At 38.8% G+C, this 23,752-nt stretch overlaps 1 protein-coding gene across 4 annotated transcripts; it reads left to right on the top strand.

Annotated features, from left to right (window-relative positions):
- Positions 1–567: 567 nt before the first annotated feature.
- On the top strand, positions 568–21,827 carry LOC146485910 (uncharacterized). 4 transcript variants are annotated; one of them, XM_085102894.1, is made up of 5 exons: positions 568–710; positions 4,314–4,398; positions 13,159–13,228; positions 16,546–16,811; positions 20,981–21,827. In XM_085102894.1, the coding sequence occupies exons 3-5, from the start codon at positions 13,222–13,224 to the stop codon at positions 21,581–21,583; spliced, it is 876 nt and encodes a 291-aa protein (XP_084959020.1). In that variant the 5' UTR covers positions 568–710; positions 4,314–4,398; positions 13,159–13,221; the 3' UTR covers positions 21,584–21,827. The 4 variants fall into 4 exon arrangements, with proteins under 4 accessions (XP_084959020.1, XP_084959021.1, XP_084959022.1 ...); XM_085102895.1 differs by having other exon boundaries at positions 574–725; positions 4,325–4,398; XM_085102896.1 differs by lacking the exons at positions 568–710; positions 4,314–4,398 and adding an exon at positions 10,011–10,159.
- The last annotated feature ends 1,925 nt before the right edge of the window (positions 21,828–23,752 follow it).

Genomic DNA, 23,752 nt, shown 5'->3' with positions numbered 1-23,752 from the left:
CAGTAGCTTTCATTTGAATGACCTAAACGGTTGGGGATGAGCAGTAACATAAAAAACTGACTGCTTTGTTGCTTTCATTTGAACGTTCACACTTTTGGATTTCATTTACGGTAGACTCGCTCTTCCATCCGCAGCATATTAAATTGTATCGCATGAAAGAACTGCTCAGTGGCTTTCATTTAGGTGCTCTCATGATCACTCAAAGCCTTTATCCACAGACTCAAAAGTCAGAACAACATTATGAGGCTCAAGTAAGTTGAATCCAAGAATTCACAATTGAAAAAAATTCGAGTTAGAGCTTCAACATTCACACAAAAGTCGTGGCTTCATGACACAAGTCCGAGGTCATTCCATCAATCGCCTTATAAATCAGTCAAATTAAGTTGACCGCGCTTTTTTACATCTGAAAGGCAAACATCATTAGCTGAAAGGTACTTATGGCCGGAAGTGGATCTTATTTTCCGGTTCCTCAGCCATTTAGGGAAAGCGAGTTCTTGAAACTTCGTCAGCCAACCGTTGCCACGAAACGGTCTCTATGTGGTTTATAACTTACCAATGAACGCTGGTTATATGATAAAGGCCTGGACCTTCAGTTAATATAGATAGTACAGGCGGTACATCTGTCTCACGCCTCTAGCTCTGTATTCTTTCTGCAAAGAATAACTTCATAGACTCTGCTGAAGAGACGTTGAGGAAGGAAATTCGTTGAGGTAAGGTTAACTAAGGTTCCGCTTACTGATAAGGTTGCATAACAAGTTGGATTGGCTTTAATATGGCACGAGCTCAAAACGTGGCTTCTCGTAAAGTTCACGAGTCTCTCTTCAAAAGATTGAATACATGTGACAGAGGGAAAGTCAAAGACCTTATAGAAAATCGGATGCAACATTCTCTCGATTTGTGATATTTTAATTTTGTGATAATATTGTTCTGGAACAACACAGTGTGACCCGATTTAAATGAATAGCTGCTGAGAGAGTTCTTTAATTCCTGATTCCCTGTTAATTACGGTCAATACGGCTGAGATGACTCTAACTTTTGAGAGCAACCCTAATTAGAACTTTTGAGATGAATTAAAGCTAGAGGACTTTTCTGTGGCGTTTTTCATTGTTGTGTAGAGGGTAGTTTCTAAGTTTCGATTAGATTTTTGTGCCGGCACGTAATTATATTCTAGCATGGTGTGACCATTCAAATGAAAGCCGACTCGACTATTCTGAGCAGTACTTTCCTGCGGTGCTGTTTATTATACTGTACAAGGTGGTTCTAACATTTACGTCTGTGCCAACCATTCAAATGTAAGCTACTGAGCAGTACTTTCCCGTAATGCTGTTTACTATGCTGTACAAGCGTGTGGTCCTAGCTATTGAGTCTGTGGTTGAAATCTTAAAGTGTGACCATTCAAATGAAAGCTACTGAGTAGTACTTTCCCGTGGTGCTGTTTATTATGCTGTACAGGCGAGTGTTTCTAACTTTTGAGTCTGTAGATGAAATCCTAAAGTGTGACCATTCAAATAAAAGCTACTGAGCAGTACCGTGCGGTTTATAATGCTGTACAAGGTGGTTGTAACTTTTGAGTCTGTGGATGAAATCCTCAAGTATGACCATTCAAATGAAAGCTACTGAGCAGTACTTTCCTGTGGTGCTGTTTATTATGCTGTACAAGGTGGTTGTAACTTTTGAGTCTGTGGATGAAACCCTTAAGTGTGACCATTCAAATGAAAGCTTCTGAGCAGTACAAGGTGGTCCCAACTTTTCAGTCTGTCCCCATTCCGGCATGAAATTAAAGCTTGTGAGCAGCACTTTCCTTCAGGCAGTTCCTTAGTGTCGGATGCTATGACATCCGGAATTCTTTTTGAAACTTGCGTGAATAAAGCAGCACGCCCACGTTGTGTTGTTTAGCGAGTTTCTTAATTTTAATTCGTGTAATAATTTATTTGGAGCGAACAAGTGCATGCGTCACTACAATAAAAATGAAGCGTAAGTCACCTTAACTTTGAGCGAAAGGTATATGTATTACTGATTCTTGAAACACCATCATATTCTTCTAAGAAAAATTATCGATAAGTATTGTAATCAGAAGGGAGAAATTATCGTTAGAGCTTTGGATACTGACGGAATATTAAAGATTGAACTCTTTTTGCTCCAAAACTGACGGAAAGCTACCAGTTTAATCAAGAAGGCCGACCACTGAGTCATCATGAAACACGTTTTTTGTATCAACATCATTTTTATTTTTGCAAATAAGTTATTTTGGACAAACATAAATTAAAAGTGTACTAAAAGAGTGCCAACATCATCTATAATTGTGATGAAAGAAACTGTCTAACTTGCTACTAAAAGCAGCTGATAATGTTGGGCTTGTTATAGCTTGTGTTCAAATGTACATGTACTATTAAGACCAGTTGGCACAATTAAATGTTCCCTTTGCAAGCGTGGCTTGAAAGAATGGTCAAACTTTTGCTTTATGAGAAGGTTTGAAACAAAGTAAAAATGACGTTTTCAATCCTTAAAAAACAGGCAAAAACAACATTTACAAGTAATTGCGTGGAAAATATGACAAGTAAACCGCCTTGCCTTGACAATTCACCTTTTTCAAATGGCATGATGTTTATCAACCTGCCAACAGTAAAACTTTGTTGACTTTCTTCAGGACAGGTCATTCTCATATGACAATTGCAATTTTAAATTAGTTATACATAAACACTGAAACTTGGAAAGGTTTCCTTGGCCGACCACACAGTTCAAACAAATATGTATTTACCGAATAAAGACAGTTTCGACAACCGGGACCTGAGAAACTTGAAGTTGTCAACAGCGAGACTACAGCGTCATACGGAGAGAACACGAACGCTTGCTATTGGATCTCATAAGAAGCTGTGAGGCCAGGAACTTATCAACTAACTCTTAATCATAAAAATTACCGTAAAAAGTCAACTGAACGACTGCATCCGGTTACGGGTGCTGTTTCAACAAAATAATGACTTACGTAACTACTTCCTGTGTTAATCAGCAGGGGCATTGCCAACTGAAGATAACATTTTGCCTCGTCATATTTAAATGTAATACTATAAAGCCGGTGGAATGCAAATGACATCATTTTCCCGGGGTTTAGATAATTAGAATTACACGTCTGATCAGATTATTTTACAGACAGACCGAAAGGCAAAGAACAGAAGATGTGCAGAGCCAAATAAACAGTGAGACTTACATCGCCATTTTAGGAGCCTCACGAGAAGCCGCGATGATTAGCCAACACTTGTGAGGCATCGGCGTTTAGACCAAAACTCATTGCACCAGGTGGATTGAGAAACGTTTCGCCGCCCTATGCGACTGTAAAAGTTGGTCATTTAGTTTTCAGAAGTTCGCGAGAAGGCTTACAAAACTTCTGTCTGTACATGCAAAACCTGTAATTCCTCTTTGTCAATCACTCTGTCGACCAACTTTTCTCAAAGTGTAAAAGAAAGGAAAAGGTTGCAGTTAACTGCCATTATCATCTCCAAGTTTTAATATGATTTGTGACGTTTTCAAAAGCAACTTGAAAAAGTATAATTAATCAAAAGGATAGGTGGGACTACTACACAGAGAGGAGGGGTGGGGATGGGGCAATTGAGCCGTTGAATCCAGTCTAGCAGTAGGGGTGGGGAGGGAGGCAATTGAGCCGTCGAATTCAGTTTAGAAGTACTTTATAACGAATAGGTCACGCTATTTGTTTTTCAAATCACGCCTTCCCTCTTTCTAAGTCAAATAAAGTGAGATATTAACTTATTTAGGTTATTTTTTTTAAAAAAATGTGAACTTCTCAATTAAATCAGTTAAGGCTGTTTTTACAGCCAGCTCTCTTGCAAAGGAGGTAAGTTAAAACTACCAAGATTAAAGAATTCTGTCAAGGTTGGTGCAGAATATTCTTCACGGCTCACTCAGTACAAGACACCATTGTCTTAGATTAAAAAAAACAAAACAAAACAAAACAGGCAATTAGATTAACTAAATAGAAAAATCGGTTTATAAATGAAAGAAGAAAAGAAAATTATGCTTAAAGGTTTTAGGATTACGAAATCGACCTGGTGTTAGAGAGCATAACGGAAGCACATATTGGGTGGGTCGTCATTTGCGTCACAATACTTCCGCTACATGAAAGCATTAATTTTCTGTGCGTAGCTAGTGCACTGATAGCTGGCATTTTCTGAAAAGTATATAAAAAGGACTCGCTGTTTGAAAGCTAGCATATTAAAATTTGACTTGTCATTGCAAACTAGTCCAAGTTAGACGATAAAAAGAGGAGTTTTGCGTTTAAAAGTGGGTGACATTTTTTGCAGAGTTTCCTGAGTGGGTGGTAACACCGGCAGAGGTGTCGTTAGTAAAGAGTTCATAAGTGGGCGATCGACTGCAAGGACCTTTGAGGTAGGTGCAATCAAATTAACTCTTTATACCTTTTACTGGCTACAAATACTACCTTTATGTTACTTTCTGTTTAATTTTAAGTATTACAAAGTGCGAGCGTTTGCATAAACAGCGCTCCGATCTGTCTCAGTCACTGTTCAAGAAGACCAATTTAAAAATACTCAGCGTTCGTAAATTCTTGAGTGTTTAATGAATTCATATTTAGTTTGAGTTTTGAAGATTAAGACTCATAAAAAATTTTCTCAAAATAATCTCCTATGAGGAAGCTGTATCTAGCTTTAAAACACAAATTATGACTGCCGAAACACTATGCATGTTTGGTTGAAAATTTTTTCGTGTTTAAGCTTTGCTTGTACTTAGTCGAATTCAACGTGATTTTTCTTAATTTTAAATAGCTTCGATTTAGAATGAACAGGATATAAAAGTAATAATAAATGAATTAAACTATAGTTAAGCTAAGAGGAGAAATGTACAGCGCAGAGGTAAAAGCATTTGCTTCCTAAACGGAACGAAGAAACCCGGTTCCTGATACTCCGACCTCTGGGGCGCCATCAGTGTCAGTTCGTTCAAGGTACAAGTAACGACCCAGGCTGGTCGCAGAAAGTAATTTGGTGATTTAAGCTTTAATTTTGACTTATTTTCGGTTGCTGAGGTAAGCCTTCAACTATTATGGGGCAAAACGAGCACTGAATATAAAAAGAAATTATGTAAACTCATTTTACTAATTGGTAAAAAATAGTAACGAATTTCCTTAGGCCTCGACTGATTTTAACTACCATTTCTAATTCCACATGCTTGAGGATTTCATCAGTCCACCTTGTACAGTAATGCCAAAATACAGGGAAACGTAGGCCAAATATAAAGCTTTCGTTTTGAATAGTTGTAGAATATGAAGCTTTCGTTTCGAATAGTTCGAGCCGGGAATATCCACAGATTCAAATATGCGAACCATCATAGTACCATAATGAACTAAAGACATCAGAAATTAAACTATTCAAAGCTTTAAAGGTCAAACTTCAGAATTTTATCTCACAGATTCAGAAGTTAGAACTATCTTGTACAACATAATAAACAACACCACAGGAAAGTACTGCTCAGTAGCTTTCATTTGAATGGCCACACTTTAGGATCAGGTCATCCACAAGTTCAAAAGTACCTCAGTCGATTTTCGGTGCGGGAGCACCCAGCAAGCCAGAAGATTTATCAGTCTGCCTCTTTGGCTGAATTTTTAGGTCGCAGAAACGTTTAGGGGGCAAGTCCCTATTCCTCGAACTTTTGAGCTGCGGTTTGCCAGCTGACCTTAAATTCGCTCTCTTAACGACATTTAAAGAAATTAATATTTCTTCCTCTAAAGGTTTAGGTGACAAAATATCATAGAAAAGGCTAGTTTTTCTTCACAATTTAATCCAAATTTCTTAGGCTTTCTGAACACTAAAGATATGCACCGATTAAACGTGGACTGATCAATGGTTGCGCTCTCAGAATCCCTCAGTGCGCGCTTCGCAGACTCAAGACGCGTTCGAGCTCTCTAATATAACCTCAAGAAGTAGTAACGGCAAGAAGGTATTGCTAAATTTTGGGTTTAGATTTTCCCGAACACTAACCTAACCCTAATTTGTACGAACCACGAGCTTGTATTCGGCGACTCAAAGCTAGAAACTGCAAGGCAATGCTTCACTGATTTGTCAGTACAAGAATGTTGGCCAGTTGTAGCAGGCGCTTCCGAGAAACTCCTCGATCTGTTACGCTTGCAAACAGAAATCTTCGGAACAACCCAGCAATGTGAATTCAAGGGAGTTTCATTTTTAAGTGGTTTATTCAGTTGAGAAAAAGAGGAGTCCTGCAGAATTGCATTGAGTATATCCCGTTAGAATACATGTTCCACAGTGAAAGACATTTTCTTTCTCATCATCATCATCATCATCATCATCATCATCATCATATCTTTATTCACCCTCGGATTTTTTAGAGTAGCTTATGCAGCTAATATCTCCAAGCACTTACCCACCCAACCATGAGAGTATACACACAAAGACCATACCACATCACCGGGAACTACCTCCCCTACTCTTTTTCTAACAGTGAGTGGGTTCTTTAACGTCCCTCAGAGTTATTTACAAAATCCTGAAAACATCACTGAATTATTAGGGAGGTGAAGCGACGTCTAACGTCGGCAAAACGTCACTAGCAAACATGACTTTATATGAACACCTCCTCCATTATTCCAACTCGTTCAACTTGTTCAAAGTGGCCGAACTATCCAAGAACTGAATCAGTGTGAACTGCATTCAAATTAAGAAAGAAAATGAAATAAAATTAAAATCCTTGTGCTCACGTTCTCCCGAGAAAATCTTGAATGTGGTCATTCCTCGATGTTGTTTTGAATAAGCCGGGAAAGAAATCTACTAAAATTTATGGCGATAGGTGGTTTTGCTCATTAAAAAAAATCTATTGTGACTGAATGTTGTGGCGTTCTCAGTCGGCCGTTGCCGTCGTTGCGGCTTAAGGTTCCCCTAATGTTCAAGAACTACGTGAGTACATATAAGTGGCTAAAATAAATCTTTAAGGTAGCTTTAATTTTAAAGTCTTTCAATTCAGGAGTCAAGTGAGTTTGACCTGATTAGTGATGGCTGTAATATTGGCCAAAAATGTAACTACCAGCTGAGAAATATTTAAACGGCGTACATCTGAACTGGCAATCGTGATAGCCAAGAGATGACTTACTAATTTTAACTGATCGCTGATGAAAAATCCAACTGATAGGCAGAGAAATACAGCGTATTTTATCTGCAGCTCAGGATAGTTTCATGATCGGCCGAAGGACGACTAGAATTTTACTGGATCAACTGAGATTTCATCCGATTTCCAATGGTCTCTCTCCGCTCCATGGTCGAAACTCCTTAAGATTTAGTTTGATCAGCAACTTTTTATCAGTTCTTCTAAACGAGAAATTTTAGAAGGTCTTCAACAGAGAGCCAGTTCAGAGGGTGCTTAAGTCAAATATGTTGCCTGGAAAGTTTCAAAAATTAACTATATTTCAGTCTGTGTCCTTTGTTTTTGTAACTTCAACTTGCATTTTACTACACCAATTTGGATTTTTTTCAGCTTTCTTCATTATCAACTGACTACAATTTCTACTTATGATAACACACCGATGTCTTCTGCCCCCGTTCTGTGCATCTTGAATCAATTATAAGCTCTAACTTGAATGGCAATGCGAAATTCATTTATTGATGAAGTTACGAATAAAGGACAAACCGCGAAGGATGTTTATGAGCATTTTAACCGAAATTCAAAAAGGTGGTGCAGGTAGACTTTAACCAAAATGACCCATATGCAATCGTTTCAATCATGTCGTCTTTAGCTCTTGTTGTACATGTGGTCCCATCCATGCTTTTTTTTTTTTTTTTTTTTTTTTTTTTTTTTTTTTTTAAGGGTTAGGGTTCAGAATTTCTTTTGTGCCGAGTTTTCTACGGTTGAAAGCGGTTACTGTGGTCTTATTCCAGTGGGGGACCCAACAAGACTATTGAAGATTTGAGAAGATGTTGCTTTCCGTTTTCCAAGATCGTTTTAAGCTAACGCCTAATAACAGCTTATTAAATCTTTGTATGGTAGCATATCCATCGATCTGTTCAAATTCTTTCCGGGCTGAATTTTTAACTCGCGGAAAATTTTAAAGAACAAATAGCCTCTTCTTTGAATTTTCAAGGGCTCGTCTAAAATGCTAGCTGGAGTCGATTTCGCTCTCTTAACGACATTTTGTCGTCCCCTTAAGACCAAAATCCATTAATATTTCCATGTTGTTTTAGAAAGTTTTAAGAGACAAAACATTTCCGTTGCTTGGCACCGATCGGAATTCTGACCTACAGAACAATTAAGCGTTGATGAGTTTTGACTAATCTTGTACGTCTCGGTATGAGGTTTTGAGTTATGTATGTTACATTGTTCCTTAATATAGGGATATCATATATGACGTAAGCGAAATACTTCAACCGGAATTACGTGCCAAAGATTTCATGTAAGGTGACTCGCTCCCATTAGCTAGCTTCCTGTGCAAACGTCATTTGATCTTGCCTGGAGAACTGCTGATGATAGAACAGAATGGCGTGATGTGACAGACCTTTGCTATCGACTCGACTTTGCATAAAATACTCATTCAATTCAAAATGTTATCCTTGATTAATGTCACGCCATCTCCTGCCCATCAACCCTCACAATCCCGATGTTTGTTAGGAGGATCTGTGGCGAATTAGTTAAACGTTCTGAATCCCGAGAGCTAGAGCCCTCTGTTTCTCGATCCAAGACCTCACCGACAAAGAAACCCGGAGGGCTCTGGGGACGATATTGAATTAGAGTTTCAGGACATAGCAGCCTCGTTTCCAGGGTAACCTTCGTTACCGTAACGAGGCTCGTTTCGCGGTGGTAGAGTTCTCAGTTCTCGTGTAGTCAGACAAACCTCTTTGTAGCTTGGCTCTACGCCTTGTCTCTGCAGATAAGAATATCTAAAATTCAATACACGGCGTGGGGAAAAAATAAAAACAAAACAGACAAACAAACAGACCAACAATACGACGCACGTGCCACGAAACGAGATAGCAGTGTCTACAAATCATGTAGATCTCGACTATAGTAGATGATAGGATGTCTGTTTGTCGTACTAGCTAATTATCGCGACTTCCTGTAGTTGAATTAGTGTTGAATTCCTCAACGTACGTGCAAACGTTAGAGGTCATTGATCAAATCCGGGGGGAGAGGGAAAGGGAAGAATTCGAAGAAAGTGAGGTACGCTTTGGTACTCGACTGATGGCTATATCGCCACAGTCTCTTTCAAATTTGTTCTGTTTCAAATTCTTCTGTTTCAAATATACCCACAAAAATGTTTATGGTTCTTCTACACGAACTAAAATGCATCGAATCACGTCGTAAAATTAAAAAAAATTCTTTTGCTCCAATTGTCATTTTCACTGTTTTGTCTGAAGATTCAACCTAATCCCCATACATAATCAGATGGTCTGGCTGCATTGCTGGAAAGCCGATTATATGCTAATTAGATTTTAAAGTCTACCGTCAACTCTTATTTAAAATGTTGTAAAGAGATAAAGAATTTAACTAGCTTGTATTTCAAATCCAACTGGGGGAAACTTCAGACTTTTTCCTACCTGCTTAATTTACGCATGGTAGTACCAACCCTCCCCTCCCCCTTCCCCTTCCCCTGGTAACTGCACGTCATAAATTATCACAATTGAAGCTGAGGAAATACGTTTAGGAAGAGCTGAAGTTATGACGTTATTGCAAACTTTAAATAAGAATTTATTTTTAATTAGAAAGAAATTTCTCGATGGAAATTTCTTTGGTTGCAAATTAAAGTTAGCTTGTATAGACGATGAAACAATCTTGACAATTCAAGTTTTTAATTAGTGATATAAATAAAAACGAACTTGATGAAAACTTTGTCAGTTGATTTGTTCCGTTAGGGTTAGGGTTATTCTTTCATGAAATTTAAACTCACTTTTGCATCGCGTTTTTGATATTGGCAGTAGGCCAATGCATTTCCGTATGTACATGTATCTATTACCTTTAGATTTAAACATTGCGAGTATAAATCGCTCCATGCAATGAAATGCTATGCAACTTTGCTTTATCGAGTTTCCGTCACTGTGAGAAAATGGAACAGCAAAGAAACTGCTTTTAGCCTGAGCAGGCGAATGATGATTTACCCCAGAACTTTCTGATGAAAGTTTAATGAGTCAGGAACGGAACGGTATTTATTTCCTGTATTAGTCTCATCCATCATATCACATCACTTGTTCTGTAAAACGTTTTTTCCGTTTCGCCACTAAAATGTCCAAAAAACTATGTACTATTACGCTGATTACTGCGTATCCAAATCTCATTCATTTTCGTAACTCCTAAAATGTTGTCCTTTTGTTATTCCATTACAAACCACATGTTATATGTGATGAGTATTCCACCCCCGGATAACAACAAAAGAATAAGTGCTGATATCATACAAAAGTGGCTGACTCAGTGGTATATCAATTGGAAAAAAATAGAATGAATCTCCAACTCCCTAGTCTCACTAAGAATTGAGTTAGAAAAAACTCGTTAAGGCCTATATATGTGTAATATCACTGAAGTATAAATATTTGCGAGTTTTAAATTAAACAAGGAAATTTTATATCAAGTTATTAACCCCACGGTGAAACGGAAGCACGGATAGTCACGTCCGAACTCTGCACAAGGTAATTGTATATGAGCTTAGCTTAATTATGCATCAGAGAAGTTCAACAAAGCCATGACTTGAGCTGCGTTTAGGTGGTGCTCAAAGAGATAGCGCAACGGAAGAAAACAGCTGGGCGGTAGGCGTGTTGGAACAATTTCACTCAGGTATACAGTAATTTGTATTTAGTTGACGATTGTATTCGTATAATTTTTCGTAGTCTTTTGGTCTGCCTTGCGCGGCCGTTTTCTTGGCGCGAAATCAATGCTTTCGTAAATACAATGACCCGCGAAGCTATAACACGCTTACTTGATGTATCACAATCTAAATTTTAACCTAAAATTTGCCAGTAGACTGACATTGTTTTCGAAGGTCCGCAGTTAAGTGGCGCTGTGTGCTGTTGAAACGTAGGTACGTTTCTTAATCGCCTCCTTCAAAATACCTGAGACGTTAAACGTCTGAATGATCACAGTGTATCAGGTGTATCGTGATTCAACTGTGAAAACGTTTAAGAATTTTTCCTGAACACGACAAAGTCGATATTTTTAACGCAAGTCGTTCGTGCATAGACCTGTTTTTCATTCTCATAATGGGCCAAATCTAAGCGGCATTTATTTTTAATTGCAAAGTGTACATGTCGAAATTTAAACAATAGTGGGAAGGAGATACTGCGGAATAGCTAACACTGGTTTGTCACTGATCCACGAAATATCATAAACTGCACAACAGTAAAGTGTTGCTACGGTGCAATTAAATGGTTACTCTAAAGGGTTTGAACACAGAGCCAAAGTTAACCAACGACGTTGTGCAGCTCAATAAAGCGAGTAGTATTGTTGAGTAGCTTTCATACTGCACAGATGATTATAATTAGGCACCGCGGGAAAGTACTGCATGCTCAGGTCTCGTAGCCTTAAATGCTTTGTATTTGTGAATACTCACACAATGAGCTGCGTCATCCATAGACTCAAAAGCCTGAGAGCCAGTGTACATAAGCGAATCATCGTTATGGGTGCCTCTAAACTGATAATTAAAAATCACTGGCGATTCGCGCTGGACTTCACACGAAACACTTCATCGTTCAATCGTGCACCTCTGTCCGTTGAGTTGGTTCCACTTGAAAATGTTGTCAAGTATGAACATTTTGACAAGTCCAGTGCATGTAAAATAAGTTGATGAAATACATCTATCTTGAACAGAAAGTAATCCATGTAATCATGTAAATGTCGAAGAAACTCGTGAACGTCAATTCTCAGGTACAACTCTAGCTATGCAATGATGACAATTTTTAACTAACACGAATCAAGACATGTAGAACTAGATGAGTAGGTGTCAGTAGAGTTGATTGCACTTGTTTCCAGAAGTTTAATTTTCCAGATAATTTTAAAATAATTTCAAACTCGCAAAGTGCCAGTTTTGTACCAAATGATCAGCAATATTTTTGCACTGATTTCTAAGGACTATCTTGAGAACATCAAAGAATCCCAAACTGTCAAATAACAGAATGATAGCATATATAACTACAATAAAATGATTCACAAATGGAGTAAAGATACTGAACAATCTTGAACAACGCTGAAACTATAAATAGTTATAAAAAGTTATAAATGACTTGGAAGACATCATTTGGACATTTCCGAAAAGATGACCGCGACAGATGCCACGTCTTGACCTTGATCGATCATGAATGTTGCCCAGTTGAGTTGATCTTGCCAACATGAGCTATGAGGGACTACTCCACAGTCCAGAAGCACTGCTTAATAAGAAATCTACCTCCAATTGTATTTTCATATTAGGAGGTTCCAATAAAACTGATACTTGCTATCATTGCACCATGCACAGTCTTTATGAGGACGAAGGCCCAAACCTTATAAACGGCTTGGTTCTTCTTACTATCGTTTCTTGTCAGTTAAAAAAGCGAGATACGAATTATAACTGACAAAGGATTAAAACAAGAAGAACAAAATCGTGGTAATCTGGTAAGTCGATCATTTATGCATCAGCAAACGTGCACCGGATTTAGAAGTTCTGAGTATGCTTTGAGTTATTGATGCAGAGGCGTTTGCATAACAAGGGGGAACCATGATGTTTCGTTTGAGAGGAACACCAATCAGTTTCATTAAAAGCAAAATGTTTAATCTTTCGTTATTTGTTTTCCAGTAGATCATTTGAGAATATAGTAAAAGACATATTTGTCCAGCATAGCACAGTTCATTCTGCTCCGATTCTTCAGCTTAACTATGATATTGGAGTCACAGCGGACAATTTCAACAAACCGGAATCTCATCTCCTCTGACTACAATTGAAGGGTGCTGTTAGCTTCCCAAGAATCCTAATTACCTTCGTTATTTCTTAATTGAATTTAAGCGGAATATTTCTCTCTCAGGCTCGCTAAAGACAAGGAATTGATGCATTTTCCCATGCAAAGTTTGAGGTGACATTTCGCCAAAGAAATTGCAGGCATCTAAATTGTCACCTGAATTTCCAAGGCAATTGATTCATGAGAGCCCTGCATGGTTAACTAAACTGTTTTCTAATTCCAGGTTCCCTAACTGAGGAGATCAAACAGCTGCGTTGAATTCGTGCAATACTGAAAGAAGATAGCGATGTCTGGTAAGTCTGGAAAGAGTTAATTCTCAAATCATCAGAACATTTGACAGAGTTTATTCTCAAATCAACAGAACATTTGATGTGAATCAAAACGAATGTACAATTCTTCGAGGGTATTTGACTTCAGCTACAGCATTGTCACTCATCCCAAAATCCTTTCAGTTTGAGGAAGTCTTCCTCTAATACCTAATTTATAAATAAACATTGTCGACTGAGACTGTTATTCGAAACATTTCCTCTCTTTGACTGATCTGATGCATTACTGATAAAACTAAAAGGCTTTGACGTCTCTCATAATAATATTGGTGACGAAAATGTATCTATAGATGAACCAGAGATTTGCTGAAAGAGAAAACCTACCACCGCCGTGACCGACAAGCGTTTTAACACCAAAAAGTGAGAAACTAACATTTTCTAAGTTAACGTGATAAAATGGCTTTGCCATATCCATCTAATGATTTTGTTGGTTGTTCTTTAAACTTATTATTGTTATTATTTTGGAAGCCGTCCCTTAAGCTTGAAACCCCCAACTCGCCTTAAGAATCGACTCACTGACATGAGTTTTGAGAAGGAGAAATGTCACGTCGAACGTTCGACGCAATATGGCCATCCTTTCATTTCGATGACTTACATTTCGAAGAGATAACGATGTCGTTTTGTGCGAGGTGCAGCCTGCTAGGATTTTTCAGAAAGGCAATAAGATTTACTTTATATGATTATATGATTTATTTTTCCCCATAGTGTTCATCCATTTATAACTTTACGAGTATCCCTTGAAAACTACGGTCTGAATACAATATTGCTATTGCGGAACAAATGGAAGAACGCCTTTTGTAAGCAATGCTAAGAAGCCCGACGAAGAACAATGCAACATACCGCGATCATAAATATTGGAAAAGGACAACAATGTTTCCAATTGTCCGGGATGGTTTTGCGTCATTTGTCCAGGATGGTTTTGCGTCATATAGTTCATCAGTGGCCGGATACTTTCGAAAATTTTTATTTTAACCAAAACTCGGTTTCCTGAGGACATGTAAACTTGCATGTTTTTCTTTCACAAATGGTTGCATGGTCCTACTAGGATTTAATCGCCTACTTCAAGACTACTAGTTGCATGCGAGATTTAACTGGGAAGTTTTAATCCCAGCCTCGAGGGTTCAGAACTTGATTCGATGTGAAGGTACGCTGAATAAAGTATTTCTATATTCTGAGACCGTGGAAGAATTGCTAGAGTGCGACATTACGAATTAAAGCTACTATAAGCAGTGCTCAACTGAATGGTTGTTCAAAATGGCTCTGACTTTCAGTTGAGTCTGTTAACGAAATATCCCAAGGTGTGACCATTCACATGAACGCTACTGAGCAGCACTTTCCTGAGGTGCTGTTTATTATGCTGCAACTGCAGGCGGTTCTAACTTTGAGTCTGCTGACGAGATCCTAAAGTGTGAACATTCAAATGAAAGCTACTGAGCAGTACTTCCCTGTGGTGCTGTTTATTATGCTGTACAAGGTGGTTCTAACTTTTAAGTCTGTAGATGAATCACCCTAAAGAAAGCTACTTGGCTGAAGTGCTGTTTATTATGCTCTACAATTGCAAGCTGCTTCCTCTGTGGATGAAATCCTAAAATGTGTTACTCTCTACCTCCTTTACAAACAAGTCACAATCCAATCTCCACAAAGTTCCTCTGTCTACAGTGCCATCTTATTTTTCTAGGTGGTAGTTACACGGCATAAAGCCTACCTCCCAGCAAAGGCTTCTTCTTCAGGATCAGTTTAGACGCAATGAACGTAAAGTTTTGTAAATAAGCCTCAATTTAAACGTCGCTATTTCGTCGCCCTAAACTGGCAAAATTCTCAGAAAATCGGCCAACAAATACACAAAAAAGTTATTAATATACTTTACTTTATTGAGGTATGGCTAAAGTCCAACATCTATACCAGAGTGTAGATGAGATTGTCAGATGATGTGTCGTTTGAATTTGACGCGAATTTATCCAACATCATCATAAGTGAGCCTATTAAACAGTTGCAAAGGCTTTCTTTTGCCTTGGGTTTTTTATTAATTTCACACCGTTCGTTCAGCTAAAGAAAAGATTGTACAGAAACAACTAAAAAACAGTTAAAGAAAATCTGCTTTCTAGAATCCATTGCTGTGCCCTCAAATCAGTGTACATCATTCAAGACAACAAAACTTTCGATTTGAGCACGAGGGTATCCAACGAGAACATTTATTAAAATAAGCAATTTGTCTCCTGTATTCCTAGATCATTTGTGGCTTTTCAAAAGGCAAAAATTAATTGGTGTTAACTAGTTAACATAGTTTGAGCTGTGCGGATTCTTTACTGAACAATTGTCATTGTAGAAAGTCAGATTTTAGGGACCGACGGTGGATTTCCGAGCTGCGGTTGGCTTTACGAAAATGTTAGCCGGCCTTATTTCGAACTTAAAACGACATATTTCCTCCCCCAGAAAGTAAGGGGATTAGCTAATTTCAGCGTTAAGCCAGTCTGAACCGCCACTTTCAGAGGTAAAGAAAACGCGAGATTTTCTTCACAATTATTTCCGAATTTCTGAATACCTTCCGCGCGAACACATCATGACAGATATTTCACCGAAGCGAGCGAAACGTTTGATGCCCTTCTTTTAACATAATTATAGCGAAGGAAACATTGAGCTAATTATCTTAAACTAATAATATAGTTTTGACTGATAGACAAAATTCATTTAGAGTTAACTTACATTAAATATATTATCATGTACAAATGACTGGCTAAAAGTAACAGCTATAGAGAGCAAATATTGTCTACAGTTATGTCGTTGACTAAGAAATATAAGTAGCTAGAGTAATGAGACAAGATGGCAAGAATGAAACTATGACTGATACTGAAAGAAATAAGCTTTGTTTTTGAATTAGGAGAGTTAGTCAAAACTACTATACTCGAACAGGGCCCACCGAACCACAAAATATGTGGTGGCCTATGCCTGCAGCCCCTTCCTCAACCTCCAAAGATGTCACTGTGTTTCAGTATTCCATCGTAATCCCTCGAACCAGCAGTGAAAAATGACAGTGAGCTTCAAACCTCACTAGCTTTTCTTGTTTATCTAGCAATGCTGACTCTTGCTAGCTGAATAATTCTGTGCCAACTCAAATTTTAAAGCCAATAACATTTTGTCGGTAATGTTCATGAGATGGGTGGTGTCTTCAATAACCCTTTACCCCAGACAAGGCGGGTCCTCTTCGAACAAACTTGTTATAAAAAATTCCCTAATCACTCGAGAGGCGTTTCTAAAGCGGTGTGTCTGTACGTCTTATTCTACAGAACAGAAGACTGACCCCACAGCAAAACGGAAAGAAGGTCGAATCAACAACACCCTGCATTTGTGGGAGTTTCTCCTCGAGTTGCTTGAGGACGAGAGATACACTCCGCTGATATCATGGACAAGAAAGGAGGAGGGTGAATTCAAGATTAAGAGGCAAGAAGATGTCGCACGCAAATGGGGGAGGCTAAAACAGCGAGCGAGTATGAACTATGATAAACTGAGCAGATCCTTGAGATATTATTATCACAAAGGGATTATTAAGAAGGTGAGTCATAGTTCCAAAGCCCTTCTCGATTTCCTAATACACAGGGGACATATTTTGCGAGCTCTAATTCCCTCCAAGGTCTATTAACTATCCGAGCACTTTTCTTCCTTGTCTTAGGAATGTTACAGGATAGGCCCGCCACAAAAGCTTTTCAATCTTAAAGGGGGAAAGCGGGAATTTGGTGTTATATCAAAAACTCCAAACCGTTCTTTCTATCAACAGAAACCTAAAAGTATTGTAAATGTGTTGTAAACTATCACCCCAGTATAATAATTAAGACTATCGATGAGTGTCTCTGGCTCTGGCCACAGATGGACTGTGTTAGAATGAACTGCAACTTGAAAAAAAGTTAGACTAACTGTTTTCAAGTTCTCGCGTTTTCGTCCCCATAATGCACTAGAGCAGGTCATCAGTAGTTCCTTTCAAGACTTCAGTTGATTTCTTTTTCTCTGTGTTCTAGAATTATTTTGTAACCAACTGAAGGTGTTGTCGCACCATTCTCATCACAAAAGGTCAAAATCCTCGTGATACTTCCCCGTTTAAGATAAATCTTAATTTGGTTAATGGTGACCACTTGTTGAACAGTATACCTTCTTTCATGTTGTTCATTGTGCTGTTTAAAGTGTATGGTTCCAACTTTTGGATCTTTGTACGGATAAAATCCTAAAGTATGTCACAATCGAAAGGGATTGAGAAGTACTTTCCTGTATCACTTGTTACTATGCTCTAAAAAAGTTGTCTCTAGGTTTTGAGCCAGATGATGAAATTCTAAAGAGTGATTCATTTCTAGTAAGCAATACTTGCCGGTTGAGGGGTTTGTCCGAGCTTTTCGACCGTCGATGAAGTCCTAAAAAAAATAAATAGTGTATGGCCAATAATTCAAATGAAAGCTACTGAGCAGTACTTTCCTGTGGTGCTGTTCATTATGCTGTACAAGGTGGTTCTAACTTTTGAGTCTGTGGGTGAAATCTTAGAGTGTGACCATTCAAATGAAAGCTACTGAGCAGTACTTTCCTGTGGTGCTGTTTATGATGCTGTACAAGGCGGTTCTAACTTTTGAGTCTGTGGGTGAAATCCTTAAGTGTGACCGTTCAAATAAAAGCTACTGAGAAGTACTTTCCTGTGGTGCTGTCTATTATGCTGTACAAGGTTTTCCTAGCTGTTGAGTCTTTGGATGGAATCCGCAAGTGTGACCATTCAAATGAAAGCTACTGAGCAGTGCTTTTCTTTGGTGCTGTTTATTATGCTGTACAAGGTGGTTCTAACTTTTGAGTCTGTGGGTGAAATCCTTAAGCGTGACCGTTCAAATAAAAGCTACTGAGAAGTACTTTCCTGTGGTGCTGTTTATTATGCTGTACAAGGTTTTCCTAGCTGTTGAGTCTTTGGATGGAATCCGCAAGTGTGACCATTCAAATGAAAGCTACTGAGCAGTACTTTCCTGTGGTGCTGTTCATTATGCTGTATACGGTGGTTCTGGCTAACGTTTTAGTCTGTAGATGAAATCTTGAACTGTTTCCATGTGTCATTTAGCAATACTTTCTTTCAAAGGCTCTTTCCCAGTCAATATTTTAATAAGTCAGAACATCTGGCTCTTGGAAGATTGGAACTTAATAGTCGTCTTGGGTCTTAATCGTGTGCTTGGAATTTTGAGAGGTGCGAAGTAAAAGGGGAAACAGACTATGGACATCCCATAGAGCACCGCGACCTAAGTAAAAACTATCGCACTTCCCATAAACCACCATGATCAAGGAATAACTGAGAACACGCCGAATCTCCTATGGTTTTATTCGTTTTCTGGTCCTTTACACTGTATAAAATGAGATTTTTAAATTTGGGACTTTCTTGAACGACAGGTGGAAGCTCTTTCAATTAGGTAGAAGGAAAATATCCAATTGTAGTGAAACCCCGATACAGTGGAACCTCGATTTTACGATAGGGCAAGGGGGCAGCAAAATAGTATCGTTAAATCAGATATCGTTGTAAACGAACTCCCGATTTAACGATTTGGCGGTAAAGCAACCAAAAATATCGTTGTATCGGGATATGGCTCACAATTAATTTTTCAAAGTGCAATCAATAAAATTTATAAGTCTCCGCAACTTGATACCTGAACTGTATGTATTTTATTTAATTGCAATGGGCAAATGAATCACAAATGCAACAACGAAACACAACATAACGTCCTTCCACACTATGCGCAGTGCATATTAGCTCTGAGAATGTTGTATGCACCTACTCTTTAACGTATACAAAAGTAAAAGTTAGGAATCAAAAAGCCATCGAAGTTGAACAAGCTAAGAGAACTACTGAAAGACAGGGAAGACAAGCATGATAAAGCGGCTTAGACAGAGTATAAATAACCCATAGTATGACAAGCTGTTGACAGAAAAGCCAGCGTTAGACCCTACTGTATCTAAATAAAACTTTGTATAATTGCTAGGTGTTTGTCACTCTTTTACGGTATGTGATTTTAATTATATCGTTGTAACGGGAAAAACCTTTACGCCTGGGTTATTAGATTTCTATCGTTATATATACCGGGAATATCTTTGAACCGAATATTGTTAAATCGGGATTCTGCTCCAGGGACAGCTTTTCAACTTGGGTCTAGCTTTGTAAAAACGGTCCCGAATCCTTCGATTGGTAAATTTGACCACTATGGCTGGATGACTAATTGGTGTACACCCTGATTCTCCATTGTTAGAAGAAGGAATCCTATGCCTGATCGAAATATCTGTATCATTAATATCGACCTCAATCAACGCACCAATTTTCTTCACAGTTTCATTTGTATCCTCCAGATGTCATAGGGACTCCTCTTATTTCTAGACATTCGAGCTTGATCGTCAATGGCGGAGTCGTAAATCGCTGATCTCTTTCTTCATTTTAGCAGAATTACTTCTCAAGCGATCGCATTCTTGAGCAAGAGTCTTCGTTTCTTTCTCTGGGCCATCCATCTTCACTTTCATTGTTTCAAAAGATGTATTGAAGAAGGTCATCGATTCCTCCTAAGTCTTCAACTTTGCGTCCAAGAAGGAGAGAAGATGGCCGTAAGTTTGGATTCTAAGATTTCATCCAAAATAGATCTCAACATCGCCTCCATTTAGTTTTATCTTGCTCCATCTTATCAGTTTACCATTCTGGTACAATAGGTAATCAGGAAAGAACGAAAAATCACGAAGAAAATTAACTATATTGAAGAGTAAAATGAACAGAGTTGAGAAATACACGCCATGCTCGCATGACAACCGCTGAAGATTCTCAAAGATTCTCTCCATACAATATATTGTAACTTTTGCCAGGACACAGAATGTTGATCATTAAATGGAGGATATCGTTAGATCGACGATCATAAAATCGGGGTTCCACTGTATAACAGACCCTGTTTAACTAAGTCCCCGGTACGATATTCTTCAGCCCAGCCAAAGTCACAATAAAATGTATGGAACGGAACCCGGTATAACGAACCCCGGGGTAACGGAATGCCCGCATGATGAAGTCCCCGGTACACCCGGTATAAGGAACGATACTCTCCAGCCAAAGTTTCATTATAACGAACGACAATGCTCAATTCAGTCCGGGCAAATTACAGTTAAATGTATTGAACAGAACTCCGATATTATGAGATTCCCTTACATTGAACACGATCCAGAAGCATCTTTTCCGACTTAACGAATGCTAATAACGGATTTAAGTGCTTCCCAGCACTTGTAATTTGATGAATCATGACTACCACACTTTATGATTGGATATTATAATAATGGCATCAAAGGAAATGCCTAAACGTTGGTAAACAAGTTATTGTCATTTTTTTCGACTTACCTTGGGAGCATATGATAATAAGATTAAACAGTTTACAGTTTAAAATATAACGTGTTAAAAACATCCCTAATTTTAGCTTTAAGTGAATATAACTCAAAATCGAGCTCTGGGATTCTCATGTTTGACTATCGAATTGTGATCAGCGTGTTAAGACGAACGCTTTGCAAATAAAAACAGTCGGAGGAATTGGCTCAGAGCCACCTTAAGTTATCTAGTTTTACTGATTCAACTTTCGAATTCCTACACGCTCTCCGCTTGACCCTGGCAAACCCGTGTACTAATCAGTCATCTGCCAATGTCATAACAACCTTCGGTGACTTTCTCTTGTCTACATTTTGTGCCAACAGGTTCAAGGCCAAAGACTTGTCTACAAATTTGACAAGCTTCCTTACGTGTACAAACCAGTTAAGTACAACTGGCCTTGGAAACTCCCCAGTGAGGAGAAAGACGAAAAACCGGTCAAACGAGGCAAAAGTTCGCATTCCAAGGAAAAACACCAGTCCGCGATGCCTGAGTGGAGACTTCCAAGCTCTGAAGGACACGTCAAACCAGCTATAACGGACACTGTTACACCTCCAGTTTCCAAGGCAACGCCTTGGCCCGTGTTGTCTGCATGGAAAATCCCTGTCTCGAAACAAGACCTCAAACAAGTACGAGTTAAACCGGATAATGTTCCACCTCTGGTTCCCATAGCAACACCAGTAACCGTCGTGCCTGCAATGAATCCCGGGACTCGATCTCCCGTTCTCTCTGAAAGTGTTCCAAGATACCCTCAATATCAATCCGCATTTAGCAGCGTCAGTTGTTCTTCCCAGCGTCCTTCGCAGGTGATGTGCCGCAGCAAGATTATATTTCCGCCATGCAGTTGTATGAGGCCAGCGGTGTGTGGTGTACGCATGATCTCTGACGTGAAGTCAATCCCTGTTAGAGTGATCACGAGATTTGTGTGACTTTTATAGTTCCATTTAATTTTGTTGTGTAAAAACACTTTGCAACTTCAATATTACAATTTCTTGCGTACATGAAATCGCAAAAACGTTGACAAATCGGACATATTTTTTGGAGGATTTCTTACACTTTACGCTTAATCGAAAAACAAACAAAAACAAAAACACAAATCGTGTATTGTAAAGATCCAATTTAAATACTTACACTGCTATTTGATAAAATTAAAAAACCTTTTCGTCATGTACAGTTCCGGGGGTATTAACATGTATATTCTCATCACCATTTTGCGTCTGTTTTTTATGGTATTTGTTGGGAGAATGTTCTCAAACATCAAGGGTCAGCTATTAAAAGACAGTTTAGACGGTGTTTAACAGAACCACGTTCTAAGCCATTTTCAATTTTGCCAACAATCCGATTTCTAAACATTGTCTACTGCCGACGGTAACAAGAAGGTAAAAATCCCAGACTAGAAAACTATTTATCTACTTAAAATAAACCAGTTATAACCAGATTTGGAGGCCAACTGATTGTCTAAGCCGCGGCCTAAGTTAGACTCTGTTTAAATAACTGGCCCCAAGACTTTTCATCTTCGCTGGTCATGTCCCTTTTCTCTGTTTGATCCGCAAAAAGTTGTAGTGGGGAGAAATTGGATGCTAATCATCATTGGGGTTTATAGGTTTGTGCGTCAAAGACAAGACGTCGTTATTTTAAGACTGCAAGCATTTCCTTTGATTGATAATGGCGAACGTGAGCTGAAAAAGACCTCAAAAATAGTTTCTCCTTCAGATAACTGTTTGAGGTACACACATGCAGGCCCGCGAGAAAAATGCCTGCTTAGCCCGGAAGGGAGGGTGGGGTGAGGGGGGGAGGGCATTCAACAAGGTTTCCTACGTATCGAAGAGGTACTGAAAGTTCGAGAGAGCAAACCATTCGAGGGGAGACTTGCCCTCTCGGCTTTCAAGGCTGTTTTTGTTCCAAAAGGAAGCTCAAACATTCATTTACAGGCATGAAAGCGCGGTTAATTTTCTTTTGCGTTTCTTTTTTCGCTTTATAACCACGTGAAATAAAGGTGTCTGTCTGTCTGTATGTCTTGCCCGTTACTGATCGTCTTAAACGCCCTTTAGCTTTCATTAGTTTTCCCTTCTTCATTAGAAAGCGGCCAACCATCAAGGCTTTATAACCACATCAATGGCCCAGTTAACGTGTAACTGAAAAGCTAGGGGTAGCTGCCTCGTACCCAGGCGTCTCTCTAGCTTTTGTTGAATTGGTGCTCATGGTATTGTGGGACTATGTCGCGTGTTTCCTATCAAGCCCTACGCCCCTGTTTTCCCGCTCTTTTTGAGACAATTCTTTGGCCAATGGGGACGAGGCTGAGCTGTAGCTGAGTCTCCCACGCAGACGTCACGCAACACTCAGTTTTAGAGAAGTAGTGTTCATTCATTCATTCATTCTTCTTTCATTCATTCATTCATTCATTCATTCATTCATTCATTCATTCACCCAGCACATAGAATAAGTATGACAAAACTGCGTCTGGGGTTCATACCTTGCGAATACAAACTGGGAAATACGAAAACAGAGGTGCACCAATCCCAGTAGAAGGAAAAAGGTGTCTAGTCTGCAATAGAGGCTATAAAGGGAGGACGAACGGCACTTCTTGATGTATTGCCTTGAGCTGCATTCTCTCGTTTCAATAAACGATGTTTTTTTCAAAAACCTAAATGATGAGAATAAGATACGGTATTTATTTACCCTAGAAAATGAAACCACTTCAAAAATAGTGGGTAAATACACATATGTAATGTTTCAGAAGGGAAAAGATATCCTCAATTCAAAATATAATTAAATATAATAATTTTATACCAATTGTATTAGAAGTTATCGTATGATCTTTTAGTTAATTAGTTATTCTAGTAGATATCATAACCTTTATTGTAACAAGACCAATACCTCCCTTTGGGGAGTAAGGCGCAATAAAGAATTACTGTTACTGTTACTGTTACTGTTACTGTTACTGTTACTGTTACTGTTACTGTTACTGTTACTGTTACTGTTACTGTTACTCACTCACTCCCTCCCTTCCTCCCTCCCTCCCTCCCTCCCTCCCTCACTTACTCACTCACTCCCTCCATCCCTCCCTCCCTCCCTCACTCACTCACTCACTCACTCAC

Source organism: Pavona decussata, unplaced genomic scaffold, assembly GCF_977016875.1.
Source record: "Pavona decussata unplaced genomic scaffold, jaPavDecu1.1 SCAFFOLD_24, whole genome shotgun sequence".
NCBI lineage: Eukaryota > Metazoa > Cnidaria > Anthozoa > Scleractinia > Agariciidae > Pavona > Pavona decussata.
Note: the sequence above shows the minus strand (reverse complement) of the source record. Positions and strands in the feature narration are given on the sequence as shown.